The sequence below is a fragment of the Cyprinus carpio genome, chromosome A12 (genome assembly GCF_018340385.1).
Source record: "Cyprinus carpio isolate SPL01 chromosome A12, ASM1834038v1, whole genome shotgun sequence".
In the NCBI taxonomy this organism is placed as follows: domain Eukaryota; kingdom Metazoa; phylum Chordata; class Actinopteri; order Cypriniformes; family Cyprinidae; genus Cyprinus; species Cyprinus carpio.
In genome coordinates, this window is record NC_056583.1 from 18961666 (window position 1) to 18987275 (window position 25610).

The window sequence follows — 25610 nt, forward strand, 5'->3', positions numbered from 1 at the left end:
GCAGGTGAAATAAAAATAAATATTTTCACTTCAACCACAAGCAAAACTCACACTAAAACTACAACCTCAATCAACTCTCTCCAGTGAGCCACTGCTGGGCGTCACTGGTATGGTCATCAGGCATTGTGGGTAGGAAGGCTCCCTGAGGATGAGTAGAGAAACATAGCTATTTTAAAAATCAGCACGCTCAATTCAAAAACCCCAGTGCATCAACATGCTGCAAAATGAAGAGTGAGAGCATAAAATCAAATGCAAATCATTCTAAACCAGGGGTCTTCAAACTCGGTCCTAGAGGTCTGGTGTCCAGCAGAGTTTAACTCCAACCCTAATTAAACACACCTGAACCAGCTAATCAAAGGTCTTACTAGGCATTCTAGAAACTTCCAGGCAGGTGTGTTGAGGCAAGCTGGAGCTAAACTCTGCAGGACACCGTCCTTCTAGGACCGAGTTTGTAGACCCCTGCTCTAAACTCACCCCCAAAATGTGTATTATTCATTAAGAAGCCCTTACTGTCATATTCTGAGGTTGAGAGGCAATACTGAAGAGGGGACTCAGCAGCCCGTTCCCACTGTAAAACACTGCGCCCGCATGCACCAGGAGCTCCAGCACAGGACGACGTTTAGCAGGTACACCTGCACGGAGACTCAGGTAAGATCCTGGACCTCCAATCTCATTGGATAAGAGAGCAGTGCAGAGCTCTGTGGCATGTCCTGTGATGTTTTCTCTAATAACGTCCTCCAAGAGTCTTGTCTCCTGTTGAGAGAGAGAAAAATGTAGGTGTGTAGGTCTGCCAGGCTGAGTGTTTTGCCTAATTTTCTCATAAAGGAAAGGCATTTATGCTCAAACATGTTACTATTGCAGGTTGGAGGAAGTTCTGATGGACATCAGAACGATACTTATGTGAATTAAATGTTTATAAATATGTACAACTATGTTGTCATCTCAAATTTAGTCCTACATGGATTCTGAATTCTGGATGTTCACTAGTGATTAATAAAATCATAAAACCTAACCAACACTTACCTGTGCCTGAGGATATATAGCTCTTTCAGGTGACAGGAAGCGACAGGTGACCTGTCTGAACACAGCTAGAGTCAGCAGGACGTTTTTCAAAGGTCCTGGATCACTTAATGCCTGAAAAAATAAAAAAAAAAAAAAAAAAAAATATATATATATCTTATCATAATTTTTTTTCTGAAAAATCAACAATCACTATTCAAATCACTATTACTATCATAATTTTTTTTCTGAAAAATCACGATTCACGATTTAAATCACGATTCTTTGTCATGTTGCTTTTACTATTTTGCAAGTAGTCTGTACAGTACAGCCAGACTAATTTCCCTATTTTAAAAAGGTAACAAAATATGAAATAAAAAAAGAATGGCAGACATTTAGGCCAAAGTGGGTGAAGATTAAAAATCTTTGTCATTATTTTATCTTTGTTATCAAAAAATAAGAACACAAATAAACATGACAAATATACATAATATACAAATAAAACAAACAGTGCTTTATTTTTCAGGTACAGTAGGTGTATTTAGCAGTAGCATTCAATAAACTGAATGAACAAATCTAAAAAATAAAGCATATATATTTTACACTATATAAATTATACATTGATTCTTAGTAAAGCAACTGTATTAATGTTCACAGGCAAGTGATTTTTCTCTTTGTGTTTTGTTGTTTTATTCACATTAAATAAGATGAGCTAAATGAGTTCACCCAAAAATGAAAATCCTGCCATCGTTTACTCATTCTCAAGTTGTTTTAAACCTGAAAGAGTTTCTTTATAGTTATTTTCAAGAATGTTGGTAACCAAACAGTTGCTGGGCTCCAGTGGCTGCATAGTATTTATTTTTCCTACTATCAAAGTCAGTGGGGACAGTTGTTCAGTTACCCACATTCTTGAAAGAAATGAATACAGGTTTAGGACAACATGAGATCAGATGTGTAATATAACTTAGTCCAGTAATCAGGTGTTGTTTGAAGGGGCTTTTAGTGCACACGCTAGTGCACATATCAGATGTTTAACCAGCAATAAATAAAATAAAAAAAAAATAATTTACATTTTACTTTCAGTACAGTGTCCCGTGAGTGTAACTCTACCACTGAGTTAACATTTGATGTGAATGTATGTTGCCTTGTACAGTATATTGATACGGAGGTGCCAGAACTGCAACTGATAGAATGTGCGCTGTAGTGCGATACTTCGATATTTCTTCAAAAGCAGATGGTGGAGACATCTTAATCATCCATGATCAAAAATCGTGAGTTATAGTTTACATAAAAATGTTAAGCAGCACAACTGTATTAACATTGTATACTAATAAAAATGTTTACATTAGATTGAATTACGGATCATGTGACACTAAAGACTGAAGTAATGGCTGCTGAAAATTCAGTTTTTGTGTGTGTGTTGTTTATTTAATACAGATGTAGACTCTGACCCGTAGTGCTTCTTTGAGGCCATTTGTTGTGCCTTCTTGCAATGCTTCTCCCACTCCATCTCTAAGAGTACAGTATGACTGACCACAACACAAGAAACGATCCACCTCTGTTGGAATCGACCTCTGTAGAAGAGAAAACAAACAACAAAAAATATTTTTTTTAACCCACAAACTCAATTTTATTATTTATCTACAATATTATAAACACCCTAAACACAACATCATTTGAATGGCCGTACATGAAGCCGTAGTATCTCTGCAGGGAAGATCCATTCATAATCAGTGCTGCTGATCAGTGCTTGCAGACAGTCCATGCCAGCATGCCTGTTGAGTGCTCGAAGCAGGTAAATTCTGTACCAGTCATTGTTACCGTATTCAAACACAGCCTTCACCTGCTCCAAAAGCTTTAGCTCAGCTTCCTCAAAATTGTCTGAAAGACACCAAACATATGGAAAAAATGTTATCAATTTAAGCAATATACTGTAACTGCCATGAATTGGTCAGACCAGAAGTTCCTCGTACCGGTTCTTTTGCCGATAATTCTGGACAGGATACAGGCAACAGTGTCCAGACACATTCTGAGGCGAGCCATAGACAGCAGAAACTCAGCTGGGTCGTTCTGTCTGGAAGGTGTCTGTTTACGAGCCAGTCGGCTAAGGAAGTTTGAATTCTCCTTCAGATGTCTATCATCTCCATTTAATCCAGAACAAAACAGAGAATCCTGGATAAACAACAAATCTGCTTTTAGAAACAAATATGCAGATTTTAAATAACAATTAATGTGGCTGAAAGTGGAATACAGCTGTTGATGATTATACCTCGTAAAAAATGACAAAAGTTTGTAGTGCATTGCTAAGCATTTGCTTAGATACTTGGGACAGTTGCTAAGATCTTGCTAGCTACTTGCTTAATGGCCCAAAACAAGTCTCACCATATGGCTAGGGACCATGGGATTTTTCACCCATTTTTTGTCCACCAGACAGTTTAATCACACTTAATGTACCATTCATGTCTGTGGTACAAAATGGGTTTAGCGCCAAAGTTTTGCACTTAAAACAGCACAACAGTAAAATTGATACTTGGCTCAGCAAGCACTATTATTGAGTGAATACATGGTGCAAAGACACCTAGGCTACTTGATTATGACACACCTGGAAACAGTTAACAAATAGCCGGTAGAGTTCAGTTCTGTCCTCCTGGTCCAGAAGCTTGTTCTCCAGGTTTTCTAAGTACGTCTGTATATGCTTCTTTACCTGCTTGAAGCTGAAGAGATTATCTTATTACAAAATGTTCTTGATTAGCGTAAAGGCCAATTCACACTGCACCGACAGATGCCTGGAATCTGACAAAAGCCAAGTGAACATGTTCAATTGCCTAAAACAAGTGCCAACCAACGTCAACAGACATGACAAAACCCAACGAAGTGTCTGTTGCCATTGGTCAGCGTCTGTCGGTGCAATGTGAATTAGCCTGAAGCAAAACTCTCAAGACTCACTTCATAAAGCCAATTCTACATATTTTAAGTCATAAATAAAAGGCCACATATGCCTGGATGTGGTAATGTGTTGTTTGTATTGCAGCACCTGTATTGCAGAAGAAGTTTCGGCAGCACAGAGCGCACCACAGGGCTCTGGTCAACACACTCCAGGAATGGGGTGAGCTCTCTGGTCTTATAAACATCTCCTATAATATAAACAGACATGTAAACATAAACATAAAAATCAAATTATAGATTAAATCGCTCTTTCTAGAATTGGTTGTTTTGATTCACGGAATTAGACTGAATGATTCGCTCTCAAACTCAATGAACTTATGACTTAAATTTTGGCCTGTTTGTCCCACTAAGCTATTGTATGATTTCAGAAATATGGAATGCAAGTCGCATGAACCAGTGATACGATATTTTAATTCTAACTTTTCATCCTTTTCGAAGTTCCTGCACTGAAATTAACATCCATGTACAGACATTTAATTTTGCAATGAAATATTACACAAGGAAATCCACCCGCCTTGTGCTGAAATAAGGAGAGAGAAAAGCAGTTCCACCAGGTCCTCTGATGGATCTTGATCATCAGTCAGACAGAATCGAGAAACCACCTCCAGGAAAAAGCCATTACAGCATTTTCTTATTTCTTTATGATGCTTCAGGGCTAAGCTGTAATAGATACAAATGTAGACATTACAGCCAAATAAATGAACCACAGTAAAGAAGCTAATTGTTCATTGTATACCCATTCAGTCTAAATGAATATCTAAAGTTACCAAGAATAAAGAATTTAACTCACTCTATGGTTGTGGAGACAGTGGGACGGTAGTTGTTTGACAGCGGTAACCTGCATATGGGACAGAAGTCCGCGCTCTCTGTAGATCTTCTCAGACAGGACAGACAAAACACATGCTCACAAGGAAGCGCAACGGGCTCTGTCAGATCTGATAGACAGACAAAGCACTTCACACCATATCTGTAAAGAAAAAGTGTACAGAAAATAAGTAATTAAAGAGTTTATTGTTGGAAAAGCACAAGCTAAACAAAGAAATACAGAAATCCTTAACAATATTTGTATTAAAAAGGACTGTCGTTCAGTTATCCTTAGTCAACAAACTGAAGTTTTCATATAAAATTAATATTGTCACATGGTTTTAAATAAAATCAATCATATCATATAATATTATACAGCTCTATCCAAGTGTACCGCAGTTCTCTGCTGATGGATTCCTCATGGTAATCATTGAGTATGCGGATGATTTGCTGAAGATTGTCTTTGCTCTTCAAATCAGGAGACCGTTCCATTAGCTGTGAGAGAGGAAATATAAACAGCATATATGCTAAGGACTTTTGGGGTTCTAAAATCTTGCTTTGATGCAGCATCTATCCTAATCAAATTTTCACATATTATAGTCTCATAATGAAGTGAGGGGCCTACAAGGGTTTCTCGTACACCAATGTCTCCTACAAGCATAATGAACAGAGCAGACAATAATTCTAGACTCACCCCATGTAACTGACTGCAGTGTTTCAGAGTCAGTGCTTCAATCCGTTCATCTCCCACTTTCATCTTGATGACAACCTTTTCAATGAAAGCAGCCACTAGCAGCATCCCCTGCCACACTGACCTAAGGAAATAAAAGATTTTATTTAAGAAATGATGTGATATGACCACTTTGTTAATATGAAATCAATGTTTTCAAATGATCCTATTTTCTAAATCTGCAACATTCTTCATAGCTCACTTTATAGTGTCCAGGTGTTTGAGACAGCCATGGCTACCGTAGCCAGGACTAAGCACTCTCTCTAAACATGGCTGAAGTTGCTCAACTCTTTGTAAGAAGGTCTGGCATTCACTTCTTGATGATACCGGCAGGAGCTTTGTTTCTTCAACACAGATACCAACAGCCAGAATGTCCTCACACTGTCATAAAACAGAACAAAAAGACAAATCTCTTTGAACTCATCTCAATATTGTTTCATTAGTATAAATTTAGAAGTTTGACTGCACATACTGGTCACTTATTTACTGGTAGTTTAAATAGGCACTGGAATCTAAGTCACCAGCATGTGATGACTGAAAGGTTTTGCTGGTGAACAGCATAACTAGACTAAAGTAAGTCATTCTAAATCAACATGCAAATTCATGCTGCACTCCTGCTCCTCACCATATCAGGGCTTTCTCTCTTTAATCTTTCTCGTTGGATAATGTGGACCAGTTGAGGGTTGATCTGAAGGGCATGGGATAATGTGTCCAGGCGAGGGCTGTAGATTTGAGCTGCGGCAAGTATCCATGATGGAGAGAGCTCATGAGTTACTGACATCTCCATCTGCAGAGCAAACACACAACCCAGCACTGCACTACGAAAGACCTGTAAGAAAATGCACACACACCCATAGACCCCAACATTAGAACACTAAACATGAGATTGTGAAAATAAATTTTCAGATTGATAAAACCTATGTATCTTACCCCATGCTCTTCCTCACAGCGGATTTTGAATGACAGAAGGACATAATCGGTCAAGTAGCGCTGACCCAACTCGACTTTCTCTTCCTCTGAGAGTTTCTGAATATAGCTACCCAGTCCACTGCCTGATACAGCACTAACAAACTGCTGAATCCTCGCATTGCTGCCTTGCTCAGAGCCTGAGAGAAAATGCAAAAACATGGAGTAGCTGCAGATGTTTTATGTATAAGATGTTTTGTTTACAAGAAGTGAATGTGGTATCTGGTTAGCTAACTGGCCAACTGTAGTCAAACAAAAAACAAAAGACCTCACCTCGCACGAACTCTGATTCCTCCCACAAACTCTGGCAGTATGTTTTTATCAGCCAGCTAAAAGGAGCAGCACAAGGCCGTTCTACTTCTCCAATAAACAGGTGACACTGCACATTAATCTCCTGATCTGGAGCACTAAAAGAAGAAATCCATCTTATCAGTTACAGTTGGATATTTAAAAGCATTTAATGCCTAATTTAAACATAAGCAGGTTTCATATATTTAAAAATACCTGGCATTTTGTGAAAGGGTTAGGTCAAGGAGCTGTTGATCTTCAAAGATATGCAGCCAGAACTGGGCCAGACCCTCACTGAGCCCTTCTCCATACAGTAGGTACAAGTTGCGGTCTCTGTCCAACACTTCTAAAACTCGGGCAAACACTGGGGTCAAAACACCCTGTAGGTTGCGCCACAAAGTATGCCTAAACAAACACATAAATGTTTTGCTAGCTTGTTAGTCATCTCTAATCTACGGCTGATGAAGTTTGAGATTATTTTAAAGGCCTTGTGCAAGGCCTACAAATAACAATTCTGTAATTTTATTCCTAGTTCAAAGTAGTTCCACACCATTATTTTTCGCCACACAATTTTTAGTCATCTGAGATTTTTATCCAACCCCTTTTGATTAACATAACTAAGCACTGGCTGTTTTTAAACATCTGATATAGAAAGAGATTAATGCTAATTGCATTACAGTACTGCAATACCTAAGTGTTCCACCTTCCTGCAGAGCTTCTCGGTTCTTTGCCACTTTATAAACCCAGTCTTCTGCATTAGGAATGAATTCCTCCTTCTGCATCAGTGCAAACACCAGCCTCCTTAGCAACACTTTCTGGAACCATACTGAAAATACACATGAACAAGCATTAAACTTATAATTTCTCATGGTTCCTATTTTCATTGGTATTTTACATATACTGTACAGTACAGGGGCTTAATTGTGACAACAATGGACATAAAACCAGCTGACCTCCTACCCGCTCAGGGTCACCTCCCAGAAGGCCAAGCAATATGTTCATGCGCTCCATACTCCTGGAGGTTTTTTGGCCTGTATCTCTCAGCAATGAAACAGCTTTCTGGATGCAGGATCTCAATAGAGACAAACTGTGAAGATGCACTGAATCTTCCTGACAACCAATCAAACACAGTATTTCTGTCAGGAGGTATGAAATTCTTTTTGATATAGCACATCTCTGATGTATATGTTTAAACCAATCTATTATGCGAGCTTAAAGGTTTTTACCCTCCCACTTTCTGGTCCACTTGTATCCATTTCCCCTGATTTGTTGAAATCTGTATTAAGAAAAAATGAATGAAGAAAATATGAGTTGTGCTTGTATGTGTTAAGTTTACGACTATAATACATGCTGTTGCTAGGGTGTTCTAGTTATTTTTTTAGACCCTAAATATGGCTTGGGTCTTTCCTTCAGTGCAAGTCTGTGGGATTTTTATTCTCCATCAGCTAGAAATTTTAAGATGAATCACTAAGAATTTACCTCAACAAGCTGCATGATCTGAAGTATACTTTTATGTTTCAAATGTTTTAATACAAAGGGTTAGGGGATTGTTTAAATGTCCAAGTTGCTGTGAGATTTTGGTTGTTGGTACCTTACATACCTGACTCGACTTTCTGGGAGATGAGTTTACTTATAGGTATTCCACAAAAAGCCTTAAGATTTAAGCTCATGTCACCGGAATCTCTGAGGTCATCAATATGTGCTGATAGCCAAACTCCTTTAGTAAAAAAGATACTTGTTAAGAATAATTATTTGACAATACCTAAACACACTAGAAATGTTTCACCTGCCAAAAAAATACTCACCTCCTTGAAAGCCAATGTACTTGTTGCCACTTCTTCTACATTGTTCCCTCATTCGGGAGAGCTTTGTGATAAACACAGTATAGACGTTGCACTCATCTGACTTTAAGGACAGGATTTCATTCATGGTACAGTATCTAAGGTAAGAGGAGTCACAAAAAATGTCATTAAAGATGATTTTGACTCCTGTTATACAGTGGGTTAATAAATTGAAATCTGATTTAACCAGCATTAAAAGGACTTACTTTGCCGAAGCAATGAGTTCATTTTTGCACAATGACTCTTCCATGTCCATCTGAACCAAAAGAATGTACAGAGAAAGTCCAGATTCCCTCAGGAAGGACCTTTGGAAAAAGAGATACAATGTTTTGAAAATTGATGACCATTTGTTGTGAAAGGTACTGAATAAAGTCAACAAAAATAATATAAACATTACCGTATCTTGTTGCAAAAAGAAGCTTCTGTGTCAAATTGGTGTAAAGAGAGCAGAAGAAACCGCTCAGTGGTCAAACCCAAGGCCGGGGCAATATTTCTCACATCAGCTTCAGTGAGAAGACTGGAGAACGTGGTTACCTAAAAGAAAACATATGCATTGATTTTGCAAGGTAAATTGGTAGATATAACACCATGTCCTGACCAGACGTGACATGATAAGATTGGAGCAACAAACAATTTGTCTGTCCATACGAGACTCAACATAGCTACACGATGTGACAGAATCGATCAAAAATCACAGCCAATCAGAGATATAATCAGCACCTGAGATGATCATTGTCATAGTTTCTATGCTGTTGTGACACATTGTAAGACATAAAATCAAGTACACGTGCTACTTAAAAGTCTTACAAACATTACCTCCAAGAATCTGCTCTTGTCCTGATTATTTTTGTTCAGATGGTTGTCTAATAGGTCTCTGAGAGATTGATGGCTTTGCTGATGGAAATACGTTCTCTGAAGTTTGTCTCTCTCCTGATTTCCAAAGTCTGAATACTTTAACCTAAGTACTGAGTCTGGTGACGCACAATTCAAGAGAAAGCTTTTGGCAGTTTCATAGACTTCCTCTTCCTCGTCCATGGTTTTGTTTGAGTCTCTTGTCTCCATGTCAACAGGCTCTTCATCCATTTCCACAAGATCAGAAGCATCTCCAAGGTTCTCAATGTCTTCATGAATTTCTGCATTCTGTAGCTCATTGTCAATGCCTGTTGAGGCACCCTCTCCTTGTGTCTCATCAGGGAATTTGTTAATTTCCTCTTGAGACTCTGTCTTATCTTCATCTTCATCAGTGTGATGAGCCTCACTTTCCTCTTTCTTCATGTATACGTCCTTAGCCTCATTAATATTAGTGCCCTCTTTACTTGGTTCACTGATCTCATTCTCATACTTGGGAATGCAATGGAGTTCATAATTTTGAGCAGCTTTATCATGGCTCTGTTTCTGTATTTTCTCTAAAGCCTGCAGAAGTGCACTGGCACAAGCATCCCCATGGAAACCAACAAAGGCATCTGATAAGCTGAAATTTGCATCAGGAGATTCAGATTGCTGGACTTTTGAGAACTCTTGTGCCCACTGTTTGAGTTTCTCCAAAACTCTGTGCTGCCAAGGAGTTAAATCTGTACTCCTATCAACTTTGTGTTTCTCCAGTCTGTTTTTAAGTGGAACAGGAAACCTTTTGTAGACTTTTTCCTGGTCCTCCACTACAACCAGTCTGAAGTCTTTGTGAACTCGACACTTTACTCTGTGTGAACCAAGTCCCAAGTCAACATAATTCTGTCCACTGAAGCAGACATAGTACTGATTCAAGGCATCATACAGGCTTTCATACAAATTGAGGAGATTCAATAGGATGACAGTTCGACCTGTCTCCATGCATGCCTTTATTCTACTCACATTGCGACATATCTGGGCATACTCCTGGTCTCTGGGAAATCCTGATCCAAAGACAATTTCTGGGCATGTATAGCTCTCCTTGGAGAAAATATGGTGTTGGATAATGTACAAGGCAGCATTGTTAGTTGTGAGCAAAAGAAGGTACCGGCACTCTTTGTCACTGTGGCGGTCAAGATTTTCTTCAATCATTTTCAGTGTACTTGGCCTTTGGACTTCAAAGTTCTGGAAGATGTCCTTAAAGTAATTAAGAGGATCAAAATCATCTCTTTGTCCACTGAAGTTTCTCAGCACAGCCTCTGCCAATTCACGGTCAGATGGCTCTTGATCTGAACTGCTGACTGTTGCAAACATCATTTTCACCATGCTATAATAATCTCGGAGTCCAAAGAACTGTTCACTGTCAATTTTACAGATGTCTAGGTAGCCCTTTGCTAACTTTGGCAGGAGGTGCTTGATTTTGAGAAGAATGTTTTGTGAGGATGAGCAGATTCCTTCGGCTGTCTCTACTAAGTCCTTCTCACTTGGGTCCCAACGGGATACAAAAATACCTCTGTTCATTTTTGCTGGATCGAGAGCCCAGTTTGAGATTCCAACAAATCCAACCTTCATATGTGGCTGTGGGTTATCACTGTCTATGCATCCATCCTCTAGAAGAGGATGCAATGTCTTCAGTGGCATCTGAGGAGAGTCCTCTGCAAGTCCTATTTCATCCAGAACAACTACTGACACATACTCATCTAAATTCTTGTCCTTTTGGAAACGGGCACAGTTCCGAAAGGTTCCAATGATTCCTTCAGGGCTTGAGTGAGGGCTGCATTGAAAAGACACCATGTGAACTTCCTTGAATTTCTTGAATAAGTCACAGTGAGAAGCCTGGCGCTGCATTGCATCTGCTATAACAGTCTTAGCAAGAGATTTTGAGCTCCCTGGCTTGCCAACCAGAAAGAGTGGAATTCTCAACTCAATGCAGACCACCATGAGGAAGACATTTTCTTTCAAAGCCAGATTTTTGGCAATTGTATCTCTTGTTTGGATTTTCTCAAGAAAAAAGTCTTGGCATGAAGTTATCTCCTGCTCCAGTGACTCTTTGGAGCTGAATGGAAAAGGAAAGTATTTGCTCATACTCCTTAAGTATTTCCCTTTGTTTTCAAGTGATGGGTAATAGCAAACACCCATGGCAAGCACCAGGCACTTCAAGGTCATCAGCTCAATTTCAGTCAAGTGGCAATTTGGAAAAAGATCATCTCTGTGGTTGTAAAACCAAACTAGGACACACATTGATCTCTCCACATCCCTAAGACTTACAAAGCTGCATTCATCTGCTTGTCTACGCATGTATCTTTGAGAGGCAGCCAAAACGTTTGTGATCACACTCTGGCATGCATGGGGTAATCTATGATCTCTCATTTGTTTTTGCACAATTTGACGGATATAAGAGAGTTCTGTTGAATCACTTAATTGTCCAAAATCCCATACCAGGGGCACCATACTTGGGGGTAGAGGGTGCACACGGTACACAAGCTGTCTCATGGGAACTTTACCAAGGCGATCCTCTGTTTCTTCAGCTTTCACTCGGTATCCTAGCCCAGCACGCTCCAAGCGGTCAATCATTTTGGATGTGTGTCTTCTGTATGGATTGCAGGCAGCAATTATTTTCAGACCAGAATTTTTCTTCAAAGAGTACCCTTGTACAGTTTTGTCACATAGCACTTCCTTGATGGCAAATATTGCTTCGGTTGTGTTGGCTTCATCAAAAAACAAAACTGTGTCAAGTTCATATTTTTGACGGTTCTTTTGAGCAAGTTCTTCTGCTTCCTGCACCTTCCTATAGATTACCTCAGAAGTAGTACCTCCATGAACTTTGACAAGTTTCATGTTTTCAACATCTCTGCCTTCACGTTGCAGATCACAGAGAAAGCGTATAAGCCGTGTCTTCCCACAGCCAGTTTCTCCCATGATGATCACTGGAATCTCACATCTGAATCTCATATGAATAGCCAACATCTTCATGACATTGTCAGTAGTGAGTTCATACGTAGGGTCTGGATCAAACTTTCCTTTCTCCCAGCCTTTTTTGGCACCAACAACAAAGGAAATTTTTCGTATCTTGTCTTCTCTGGACAGGTCATCAAAGTTCTCAGAAAGGTTAATTCTTTGACGCTCAATATCTGAAAAGAGATCTTGTGTCATCACATTTCCCATTAACACGTTGCCGCTTCTTGGATCAACTGCATTAAGAATTGTCCCATTTTTCTGCACATGGAATCCTAAGAAAGACATGGTGAAATGGTCTGCATTGAAAAAGATGTATGGGTGAGGTTCATTTTCCCATCGTTTTCGAATACATAGTTTGGCTAGGATATCTTCCTCATCCTCATTCTCAGAGAAAAAGGAGGGGCTCTCATCAGAGATGTCAATGGAAGGAGAGGCAAAGTCTCGAGCCATGTGAATCATGAATTTTACTATGAAGTCCTTGAAGCCACTTAAATTGTCAGCAAGGAAGTCTGGATCACAGAACAGGGAATTCTCACAGTCTTTAAGCTGCAGGTTAAGAAACCAGGTAAAGTGCTTTAATTCTGCCCATGATGGGTCCTTCAAGCCATAGTTTGATAAAAGATGATGGAGACAGTCAACCGGATCACCTTCTACAGATCGAGCTTTATATTTGAAACGATCCAAGTTCTCATTCCTGTTGAATCTCTTCAAGTATTGGTAGGGTCTCTGAATGGCCTCACTTTTAAACTCTTCATTATCCATCAATGGATCTAAGTATGTGTACCCCTCTTTTTTTCTCCTGATCTCCAAAGCCTTGACATCTTTAGGTGGTCTGCAGAAGATAGTAGGAAGTGTATGCAAAAACCCATGTGTTATCTGTAAAAAGAAAAACAGAAATGCAGAAATACAGGTTAATGTCTGTATCTCAACAGTTGTTCAAAGAACAAAAAGTTAACAAAATGGAAAAAGTAGGTTTGCACCTCCATCTGTGTCTGACTCTTTTGAACTCGCTGAAGTGCTTCAATTGCCACCAAGTGAGCTGGATTTCTCCTCCATATAGTTCCTTTTCTGTCACTAAGGCATCCTAGAATGAGTAATTTGAATAGGAATTCCTCCAAGCCGTGACACAACTGATGTAAAAAGAAATGTATTGAGACAAATATGTTATCAGTGACCCACAGTTAGTACTTTATATAAGAGGGCATGATATGATATAGCAAAAATGACTACAATTTTTAAAATAAAACATACTGCGGCAGTATCAATGTGCAACAGCACAGGGTCCTGCTCTCTCAGTGGAGCCAGTCTTTCGGACAGGGTTTGGACAAATCCATCCATGTCAATGCGGGGCTCGATGAGTCTAATTGTTAGATATGTGGCTCTTGGAAACTCTCTTTTGAACCGCTCAAATAGACGCTTGACATATAGTGACTTTCCTGCACCAAGAATAGGAAAGAAAAAGAAAAGTGTATCAGCATAATGTTTGGTAATGTTTTCACCATATTTAACGATAACATGAAATGCAACCTATTTTACTTCCACAGTGTAACATATTCAATAACAACTTCTTAGGACACATAAATAGTTGGAGGAAAAGGATTTAAAAATAAAAGGGATTCATAACATCAGCCCAGAAAATAACGTCGCTTCAAAAGCAATGAAGAAACAGATTAATAGAGTTTGATAAAACACTTTTTTTTTCTATAACATGCACCTTTAAATCATGCACATTAAGCCAAGAAAATGCATTAAAAAGCAAATAGAGTCCATTTTGTTCATGTTCACTTCAATATACAAAAATCTAATACATACCAACAGCTGGACGTTTGGATGAAATCTTCCAGACAGACAGTTCCCTTGGATAGACTTTTGAGTGGGGAGCAAGCTCAGATGGGATACGGAAGTGATGGCTGAGATAGTCTTTAATTCTTTCTGCAGATACACTTAGACCTGTTTGTACTTTATAGTTGCTGAAGAAGGAAGGGACATATCTATCCTGGTTTACAGGACAGACCATCACTAGACGGTAATGAGGCCCAGCACTCCTTTCTAGCATCTCAAAGCATTCCACCAGTGCCACGCTCACATCATAAGTCAGTAAACCTGGATTGACCAGAGTGTAAATCTTCTGATGATTGCTTGCAGTGCCTTGGAATCCTAGACATCGGCGCAGGAAGATCTCCACCTCCTCTTCAGTCGTCTCCTCCTGGCACATTAATACCTCATCAGTTGTTGGAAGAGGATGCCGTGGACTCTCTGTGTAAAAAGACAGAGTTGTGCTAATCAATTCCACAACGGGGCATTGGACAAGGTTTGGCCTTCCTTCTTGTAGAATGGGAGGAATCTTGCGTTTGATGTGCATTTGATTCATGGCAGACAGATTGGAGAGGAATCGTCCAAGTGTTTCGACATTCACATGGTGGGTAAGGAATCTGGACATGTTCTCTTTAAATTGCTGCCACAGGTCCTCTAAGCATTCAGTACCAACATCTAGTAAACTGAAGCTCAAAGGCAGGTCAAATTCACTGTTTTGTTCTGATTCCTCTGCTATGTCATATTGCACCACAGAGTCTGTCTCCGTTGCTTTTTCAAAGGCCTCTCTGATGTCATTTAAGGTACAGTCTGGTTTAACAGGGGTCAAAAGATGCCACATTTGTTGCGGCACAGGTTTCCTTTTGATGCTAACGCTGTTGATCCATTCGCACAGAAAGACCACTTGTTCTGAAGTGTAATGATTCAGTGTGTAGTACTGAGAGCGTATCTTAGTTAAGTGGTTACACCAGTCTTTATGAAAGTTCTCCAGAGAGCGACACAGTTTTTGAAGCTCCTCTTCTACCTCGCCATGATATTCAACACACTTGCTCAACAGGGTAAAGCTAACTTGAATGCAAGGTTGATCTTGGTCATTGCATGTTATCTGTGCCCCCCAGTCTCGAAAGAGCATATTACCCGATGTGCGCAATTGAAGGAGGATGCGGCCCATCCTCTGGACTCCTTCAAAAACCTACAAGATGAAAACAGAGGTAAGTCTTTACAAAACTAATGCCCATTTCCTTGAATAAACTTATGTAAATATAGAGATCTGGTCTTTCATTGGAACTTTATGTTTTTAGACACCAGTAGTTTAATATTTCTCGCAAAGGCTGGTGAACAATTGTGATAATGGACCCACTTGAGTAAACTTGGTGACTTGCTCCCGTCCATGCTCTCCTTTAGAAGACATCAGCATGAGCTTATTCTGCAACTCTGAGAGTTCATTAAGATTGTATGTCTTTGCTTGTTCGTTCTTTGTCACCTTCACATAAAAGACATTGTCCAAACCTGCCTACAAACATAACACAAGAAGAAACTGTTCTGTTACTAAACATATGTTCACAAACTCACCTATTGCACAGAATGTCCGCTTAATAGAATGCTTTAAGTGATTTAAAGAAACATTTTTGTGGAAATGTTTTGTGGAAACTCACTTTCCCATTGAAATCTTTAGGCCAGCCCACATGATACACGCCTCCAGTGTTGATAGCTGAGGCCATGGACAAAGACGATTTCTCAACAGAGCCATGAGTCTCCCTTAAACCTTTCAGCCAATCCAACCACCGATTGGAGTCTATCTGTATAGAAAATTATATATTGGCAAAACTTCTTTAAAAGCATGTATGGACATGTTCCATGATAGTGACTTGACAGTTGCATTAGAAATAATCATAATTTCACACCTTTTAATTGGAAGATTAGGGGTGTGCAGAGCAGTTGAAATTAAATTACTGTATTAGTTAAGTGTCTGCAGAAACTAACCAATTTATCCAGGAGTTTCTCATCTTTGTGAAGGGTGTCCCATACTTGCTTAGCACAGTCAATAAACTCTTCAAATCCTGCATTTTCTGGTAGTGAGTAAAGCAAAGGGCCGTAGCCCATCACAACAGTCTCGAAACTGGCTAGCCTATCAATATCTGCATCATTCTCTCCAGCAGAAATTGTGGCCAGTTCCATAAAGACTTTCAGGTCCCTTAAACCTAAATGAAACATACTGAATATGAACATTTTTTTCCCCACATCAACACTATAAAACAGATAAATCCAAAAAAATCTTACTTGGAATTTGTGTTTTGACCCATTTGATCAGAGTATCACTATCCAAGAATGCCTTCAGACAGGCTGTGTGCTGGCATTTGACATCTTCCAGTTTTTGTCTGGCTCTGATGAGGTCATCACTCAGCGAACCCAGAGTGTTTTCTTTGAATGAGTCATCTCTCTATATATAGAAGAATACAATGTTCACAAATCTAAATAAAAATGGAAAAATGCTAAATATAATGCAATTACAATACTGGTTTGTCTCTTACCACTTGAATCAGGCTATGAATATGGCTGAAGTCTCCTTGTAATCCCAACCTATTTTTTATTTTCAGTATGACCTCAGCAGATTCCGCAGCATGGTAAAGGCTTCTGTATTCCTGAATCTGACTGAGACGATGCTCTGGCCACTTCTCTTCCAGAGACTGATGGCTTTTCAGCATACTGGCCAACAAAATGAGCTCTTTCTTTAAACGATCTCCTTCACCCCTATCCCCACACCATTTCAAAGCTTGGTCCACCTCTTTAAAACAAGTTTCTCCAACTGCAATCCGTAGACCAAGTTTGAGGAAGTCAGTGAGACAAGGTTTCCAGATTCTGTCATGGACTTCTGTAAGGTCTAATGATAAAAGCTGAGGACCAGGCATAAAATATTTGGTTGCCTTTTCTTGCCATAAAAATAGCACAATGTTGCTGGTCTTCACTTCATGCATCTCCTGTGCCATGTCTAGGACTAGCAGATCAACATCGTAGAATAACACTCGCCTTGTGTTTTTTTTGTCAAGATCTTCGTTGGAGAAATATGTCTGCACTTCCACCAGTTTGTCAAGAGTTACAGTCTGCAGGTTGGTTTTGACCATGTCTTCAAGGGAAGAAACCTCTGGTACTGAGGCAAAGTCAAGACAATGTTTATGCAATTAGTTTAAATACAAATACCAAATTTGATATTATTATAGTCTCATTCAGAAATCATGACATTAATCATGATTTTTTTCCCCCTTGATTCTATTCATGGCTTTCGTTTTTAACAGTAAGAAATTAAAATCAAATCTAAATTGAATAAAGAAAAATAATAATATATTTTTTTAAACTACTTTTCACTGTCAACTTAATACAAAGTAAATAATTTACAGAAACTATCAAATTAATTTGCTTTGTCTCTAGGTAATGCAACAATATAAATGCCAATTATTTAGTTTTGGGAACACATTGTCTTTATAATATCACACTCCTCAGACACAGTATGAATGGGTATTCTATCTTCATAGTTTATGAAGGGGGTCCCTCACAAGGGGTTCATCATATTTGGGGGTCCTTGGCATAAAAAAAGTTTGAAAACCCCTGTCCTAATGTAACTTCCTTACCATCTATGACATCAGTAATCTTCCCCAGCATATTAATAAGGTTGGACATGTACTCCTTCTGTTGTTCAAAGGCTTTCAAGTCATCTTCTCTTTGACTGAGTAGCTCTGATACATTGACTGAGAAATTCTCTTCTTTGTTGTTCTTCTTATCTAATTTCAAAATAAACAAAACGATGAATAAGCTTGTGCTGAAAGAGACCTCTATAAGATGTAATGATACTAAGTGCATAAAACTTACACTGGCTGTAAAGCTTCTGAAATTGACTTTTAGACTTAAAGATGGTCTTAAGGTGGCCCAGGGGTATACTTCCCTGGCAAAGGTTCTGAATTAGAGAACCTAAGAATGACTGACTATCTGATATTAAACGACTAGCGTCATCTTCCAGCTTCCACTGATTCCATTTGTCTGTGAACATGAATCATAAGACACAATGTTAATGAACAACTGCTGCCCATAATGTATTTAGGTATATACTGTACATGAAGGATTCTTAAACTGTGTCCAAGTGTTCTTTTTCTGTCTGTTCACTTTGTTGTTAGACCATATTAAAACCATGAAACTTGTAAGATCCAGTCACTGCACCTTGAGACAAGAGGAAGTAGATTGCTGACTGTGGGTCCAGTAGACGACCTTCATGATCCTCTCCAAAGCGAGATGCTGACTCAACAATAATGGAGGACACAACAGGCCATGAAATGGACTTGGTAAAAAGATGGTATAAAAGTTGTCCTTCCTTATTTGCCTGCAAGAAAAAATACAAAAGGTATCAGAACAAGATCTATTTACAAGTATAAATACTAAGACAAGTATTTACAAATACACCAATCCATTAATAGTTTTTTTTTTTTTTTGTAAACAAAAAACAAGAGAATGAGTCACATACAGTACAACAAGACTGCAAAAATATTAAACAATTCTTTTAGCATGAAAAGTTGACATTACCTGACACTGGTTCTTAACAGCAACCTGACACATTTCTTTGAAACAAGACTGAAGGTTTGCATGACTATCATTGATAGTCTTTGCTGACATCTCCAGACAGCATACAACAATCTTGTCAGGGTCAGAGATCTGTAAAACAAAATGAGGATGGTGACATACATTACGTACAATTTTTAATGTATGTAGGCTACTTAAAATAAAGTTTTTATCTTACATGGGACAGTCTCTGTCTCAGGTCTCGGTCTAATGAACCCTTCCAGCTTTCAGAGACGCCTGGTATTGAACACTCAATCCCATAGAAATCATTCCACAACTACAAAGAAGAATTAACAAAAGCGAAAATTACTATTTTACAGTTCCAGCCACCTACCAAGTTCTCTGACCTGTACAAAGTCCTTTGACTGATAAAGGATCTAATAGATACAAATTGACCTCCTTGTGAAATTCAAAGAACAGCGAACAGAGTCTGAAGAAGTTTTGCATTCTTAAAATCTAGCATAACCTTTAAGTTGATCAGTTGTACTATAATTACTATACCTGTATTTCTCTAGGGTAAGAAAATCTGGAGTCCTGCATCAGAGGATTGTGTAGCAGCCCATCTCTCCATTTACTGAAATCTCTTTGAATTTCAGTGAGTGTGGACAAGAGCTGACTTTGCTTTTGTTTCATTTCCTCTCCACCCTGCAAAATAAATAATTTGCTTACCTAGACACAATACCACCCTTAAAATTACTTTCAAGAAGATCTCAATGATACAGTACCTTTGAAAAATGATCATGAAGAATTTCAGCCATTTTAAGTAGGAGTTGGACCGAGAGCACTGGGACTCTGTATTGTGGGACAAGTCGAGCAGTTTTGCAAGCGCTCTTGTGAACATCTCTGCAACACTGAAGGATTAAGCCAGATGACTTGGACTCTGTGATTCTGTTATTAAAGAAATTCGGCATTAATACCTGCCTAATATCAAAATTTTAAGAACAAGATTACTAAGTTCAAAAAATACCACATTTAATAAACTTGTGTACCGTTCTCTGTCCTCCTCAACCCTCTTCAACAAGAGGTTCAGAACCTTTTCAGCTGCCTGCAATTTAAAAAGCAAACATTTGTTTGTATGAAAATGTTCTCTCTGTGCCAAATGCAAAACCTGGAAAGTGAGCTATATGCCTTTAATCAGATACCTCCAGGTTTTTCTCTGTACGGTTGGAATTACTGTTTTGTTCAGTCTCCTTCATTCTATACATCAGGCTCTGGATCAGGAGTTCAGGATCAATTCCTGTCAACTGGACAAACTCAGGGACATCCTCAAATGCCACAATGGAAAGCCAGCTTTTCAACAAGTAAGGATTATCCTTGTTCATTGATGAGTGATCTTTGATCAGCTCAAGGACCATCCTACAATTTTAAGGAACAACACATGTAATATGTCTCATATTTATATTCAAGTTATAAAATTTTGAGAATTAAAACTCCTCTGAAAGTATTTGGACAAACCTCCTTTTGTCAGGGAGTCGTCTAATGCTCTCCCTAAAAGAAAGATACTCTATCTTTTCCAGTCCTGCCCATTTCTGTTCGTTCATAGCTGAGCCTGGATCTGACTTTGCCTCTGGTTTTCTCAGTAAATGAAGGACAGGAACAAGTAACACCACTTCTGAGATCAGCTTCCTTGCACATCGATTCATCAGTCCCACCACAGTGCTGCAAAGAAACCAAAATTATTATGATATTGTGGTGTCTTTTAAGACATACCTAAGTCATTATGTAAAACAATAACAGCTATTCAGTAGGCAAGGCTTTGCTTTATAGTGTGCATTAGGAGACACGGATAAAATCAATTTTTCTGAAACTACAGATTTGTCCAATAAACCTTACTTACAAGTCAGTTAAAGGTAGGGTTGTTAGGGTTGTTTCCATCCTTTCAGAGACTACTTGGCAGAGTTTGCCCCAGTCCTTTGGGCCAAGATCCACACCACAGCCGCAGCACACCTGGAACACTGAGAGGGCCACTTCCAATGATTTGATCCCAGACAAGCTCTCTGAAGTTTTCCCTCCAGATTCTCCTTTCAAAATCCAACTCAGTTTACTAGAAATCAGTTCTGAGACCTAAAACAAAGAGGGCAGAGCTATAATTCTACAGCTCTGTTAGGGTAGTCTTTTGAAAATGGAATAAAGAAAGCTCACACCTACTTCTATTTGAGAAGGGGAGAGATTTTCTTGAAATCTCAAACGTCTCATGACTGACTGAAAACATTGTTTGTAACTGTTTAGGTGTTCGATAAGTGTCTTGTTGTCTTCATCATTAAATGAACCCCATTTCTTAAACACTCTGTCCAGCAGTACACTGGCAGAGGTCTCCCAGCATTTGCAAATTTCTTCTTGTGCATTCCGAAAGAACCAATTCATCGCCCTTTCTTTAACAGATCTTGAACTTGAACTTATGTAACCTTCATAAAGGTGCAGTTCTAGAGGAAACACAAAACAGATCAGGCATTCCATCACATACAATGTACAATGAATTACCAAAGAACTGTAATACTTTTTAGTACCTTTTACTGTATTGTCAGTGGGGGTGTAAACACATCTTAACGCTGTTTCCATAATGCGGCCATTTTGTTTCTGCACTGCATATGTGTATTCTATTGGAACACCCCTATCAATGCCTTGCCAGAGGGAAAATGTTGCTTCAATCAAATAGCCTTCCTGTTTTAGACCCCTAAGCAAAGAGAAACAACATGGAACTAAAAAACACTGACACTTTACAACACAAAGATCACATAACTTGTACACGTTCTTGTACAATTCATATTTTATTTGCTACCTGTAGGCTATAATATAGGTACAGTAACTATGTTGTCATTATACATTAATAAGAGACTTACAAAAAATATTTAATCTCTAGTTGAAAGACTTCATTCCCATGAAGAAGCAAAAGAGAGTCACGCTGTGTGTTAAATCGGAATTTTTTGTCCAGAACAGCATAAATGTAGAAAGTGAACATCGGCTGTTTGCTTGGAGCCCTCGCTGGGGAAGATTTTCTATAAAAAATAATTTTAAAATATTTAAACAATTAGTGGTCATGGTATCTATTAAGGTCAAACATTTGATATTGTAAGTGCATTATATTATAATGTTGCAAACCTTCTTTTACTATTGTCCTGATCTGCTGCTGTCTGATTCTTCTGCTCCTTAGACAGTTCAGTCTTTTCTGTAGCAGCAGCTGCTGCAGCATAAGATTTTGGTTCTTGTGTTTCTGACTTGAATTTAGTGTCTTTTTGTGAATCTCTTTCTGAACATTTTTTATCTGCATCCTTGTCTTTCTGATTGTCTCCATCTTGTTTTCTTAAACCATCTGAGAGTTTGGTCTTTTCTTTTGTCTCCTCTGTAGTTTCTCTTGATTCACTCACTTTTCTTTTCTTCCTCTCAGCACTTTCATTCTTTTCTCCATCACTTTCATTTCCTTTGTTCCTTGACAGGCCAGTTTCCACCTCCGTCTTAACATCTTCAGGACTGAGTTCTGTTGGCCGTGACACTTCTGTGGTCTCTGTGTTGCCATTGAGCTCTGTTTGCTTCTGCTGTGTTTCTTGACTGACAGTCTCTGTCTGAGTCTCCTTGTTTTCAAACGTACTTGAGCTTGTTTGAGTCTGAGCATCTTTACTCAGCGGTTCAGGCTCTGCTGCACCTGTGCTGTTGTGTCCATGGCCTCTTGATCTGGATCTGGCCGGGCTTGGGTGACTAGATTGCTTGCCTTTTGTTTGGTTCTGTGAACGTGTTCTGGATGAAGATGTGCTACCATCTCTTTTTTGGGCCCCTTTCTTCTGTGCACCTGCCTTTCCTTTCTCTCCACTCTTTCTCTTCCTTGTCATTGTTTAACTTCTCACAGCTTATGGCTTCCTGGTTGTTGCAAAAGTCAAAGATTCACAAAGACAAATATTTTATATGTATGCAATATATATAAAAATACATGACAATTGTATGCATTTTAAAATGAAAAAAACATAATTTTGGTTTTACTATAGGTCTACTATTATTAATCAGTAGTGAGGGAGGTACTGCTGGAGTATTGTTTTTAACGTGTTTAAGCTATGATTTTCTATATCATGTGCCATAGTTTGCTGTACAGTAACCATTGTCTAACCATGGCAAGAAGCCATCCATGATTTTACCTGTGGTAATTATGGTCTTTTAGCGAAAACTAGTGAAAATATGGTTTCTATACAATGACTATGGTATATTTCATCATAAGGAATCACAGAATATTGCATAGCCTTAGTGACTGCAAGGGCAGATCTCAAATTCATTTTTTTTTTTTCACAGCTCATAACTTATAACCACCTCTGCTCATCAATAACAACTTCCTCATAACTTCTCTTAAGTTTCCTTTATCAGACATAATACTGCCCCACACATTTCCCGAAAAGAGAAATGTAAAAAGTGTCTAAATACAGTTAAATGTAGACAAATTTGAGAATATATAATTAAAAACCGCATATATTAGAAAAAATAGATGAATCATAAACCATTGTCAGTATCGCTTGCAAAAAAAGCGATTGTCGATAATACAGCAACATACATTATGACATACCTGAATTGATCCTTGGCATTGTAAAGAGATGACAGATACATGTTTTGGAGAGTCGCTCTCCCTGAATAGTCTTCACTTCAGTCAGCAAACCGAACTATGTGTCGCAGTTCCCCTCCTTTCTGCCTCTTATTGCGTTCGCTACACTTTCAGTTTCGTTTCACCAGCTGGTTTCTATACACTGGCAGTTCCCTCCTCACAACTAACGAAAGCTTAACTCGTGATGAATATTAATCTGATTCTTAAAGGGATAGTTCACCTTCAGTTGCTGGTCCCCATTGACTTGCATAGTACTGAAAAAAGAACCACTATGGGGACCAGCAACTGAAGGTGAACTATCCCTTGAAGCTGACCTTGCATGATCACCCAAAGTAATTTTATTAGGCTACTATATTGGACATAGTTTAAACTAAAGTAGAAAAAGTAGATTTATACAAACTGAAAAAAAAAAAAACAGGTTGTGCCCCACTCTCTCATTTATTAAGATTATTATCTTTGTTGTTAAATTGTAGACTACTATATTAAATGAGCACATTCAAAACATCCTAATAATTTATAATGCTAGTATAATAATTATTTCTTTCTACAATTAAAGGAATATGTAACTTTAAAAGGATAAAAAGATGGGGCTCAGTTCCATGGGTTATTTCATGCAAAAAAAAAGTGGATTAATATTTCATCCTCACATCCACAAAAAGTGCAAATGTTAACACCGATAAACTTAGAGACAGTTCACTTCAGAAGAAATATTTCCATTATGTGCCAATATTTCATGCCAAGGTGTACATTATACAATGCAAAATCCCATTAGACCATTGATGGTTATTTAATGATGTTCATTTAAGCATTCATTTATGCATATTATGTATATTATGTCCATATAATGTATACAATTAAAATAACTTGCACATGTAACACACTCGTGAGTTTACAGTAAAATAAAAACTGAGAGATTAAAGGACACATTCACATTTCACATTTAAGCATGTCTTAAACTGATTGGTTTATGCTAAAGTTGTCTTTAAAAATAAAAAATCAACAAACCTTTGATGATCATCAAAAGCAATCAACTTTAACTGATTTAAATTTTAATCTTTCAATTTAATCAAGATTTAACTGATTTAAAGTCTATTTGTAATTGGAAAAGCTTTCTTTTTTGGCATGTTTAGGATCCGTGTCCTGTTTGGTTGTCTTCACACACACCACATTCCTGTGGGGGACAAGAAACAACCTTAAAAAAATCATAGATCCAAAACTCCGAGACCAGCCAAACTACATTTCTTTTGTTGATTGTCTGTTATATACTGATGACTACTAACATGCTGATTCATTTAAAAATCATACCATGCCTGACAGTCAAAGTTAAGATTTAAAATCTTATTAATGATACCCAACCATGTTAAAACTGAAAGCAAAATATCCTCAACCTTCTCTCTTTCTCCTTATCCTCTATTTTATTCTTCTCAGCCTCCAGAGTCTCAAAAAATTCCCTCTCTGTACAGGCCAGCCGTTCCTCTGAAATTCCAGGCAGGAGTAGACAACAGCTAGTTTATGATAATCAAGCAGGTGGACAAACTGGTGGCAGTGCATTTTACTTTATTTGGGTCTCTTGAGAGAATAACACTGGATTTTGGTTAAACTTGTGCCACATAAATCACACACTGCGTCTACCTTTCTCTCTACTTATTTATCACCCATCCATCCAAGGTAAATCAAGTCTATAAGATGTTCATCCTAATGTGCTCTAATAAGTCTGCTCACCTAAACATATTGATGATTCTTGCTGATGGCACAAAAAGTAACGGCAGTAGACAATTCATTACTCTGTACAGACAAATAAATCATTAAATATTAGCAGTATGTGTCTTTCTGGCTTTTTTAGAGTTATATTTCAGTGTTTATTCCACCGTGTCACACTTTCTTATAGAAGAAAAATAGCTTTTATAAATCAAGAAGCCACCTGTTTTTTTTTACTAATGCATATTTTATATACCTGACCAACAATTTACTTAGAAATCTCAGGAAATCTAAATAGGGTCATTGCGAGCATATCAGGAAACATAGAGAAAAAATAATATTGTTAAAGATATAACATTTAATTGCTAAATTAAAATTAATTACAATTATAATGTATACAGTAGGTTTCTTTACCTAACTATTTTCACTGACATGGAAGTGTTCACACATGTCCACATCTGCTAAAACCATACTGACAGAAACCACATGCCACTCACCT

General features: G+C 38.3%; 1 protein-coding gene across 1 annotated transcript; it reads right to left on the minus strand.

Moving 5' to 3' along the window:
* Window positions 1-70: 70 nt before the first annotated feature.
* Window positions 71-23530, minus strand: rnf213b (ring finger protein 213b). Its single transcript, XM_042767965.1, has 49 exons — window positions 23378-23530; window positions 21934-22686; window positions 21675-21830; window positions 21342-21508; window positions 20983-21257; window positions 20672-20898; window positions 20290-20493; window positions 19977-20190; window positions 19824-19879; window positions 19560-19722; window positions 19336-19479; window positions 19013-19111; window positions 18799-18927; window positions 18439-18598; window positions 18094-18261; window positions 17856-18005; window positions 16761-17371; window positions 16510-16669; window positions 16213-16430; window positions 15885-16028; window positions 15590-15742; window positions 14230-15421; window positions 13669-13853; window positions 13398-13547; window positions 9391-13293; window positions 8972-9108; window positions 8781-8879; window positions 8539-8672; window positions 8334-8450; window positions 7960-8009; window positions 7687-7843; window positions 7424-7559; window positions 6950-7138; window positions 6719-6852; window positions 6410-6585; window positions 6105-6308; window positions 5682-5860; window positions 5444-5564; window positions 5144-5244; window positions 4736-4912; window positions 4460-4605; window positions 4034-4133; window positions 3602-3713; window positions 2973-3171; window positions 2690-2880; window positions 2451-2573; window positions 1024-1134; window positions 511-753; window positions 71-142 (listed from the first exon to the last, which is right to left on the minus strand). Exons 2-49 carry the CDS (start codon window positions 22656-22658, stop codon window positions 71-73), a joined length of 13161 nt encoding a protein of 4386 aa, XP_042623899.1. The 5' UTR covers window positions 22659-22686; window positions 23378-23530.
* Between the last annotated feature and the right edge of the window lie 2080 nt (window positions 23531-25610).

Bases quoted from the DNA above. Each gene is read 5' to 3' on its own strand.
- rnf213b (XM_042767965.1), bottom strand. From the start codon at position 22,658: ATGACAAGGAAGAGAAAGAGTGGAGAGAAAGGAAAGGCAGGTGCACAG. The intron at 18,599-18,798 runs GTAATGTCAACT...TTTTTCTTGCAG, and splicing joins CTGTTAAGAACCAGTGTCAG to GCAAATAAGGAAGGACAACT. The intron at 5,861-6,104 runs GTGAGGAGCAGG...GTTTTATGACAG, and splicing joins AGAGAGAAAGCCCTGATATG to TGTGAGGACATTCTGGCTGT.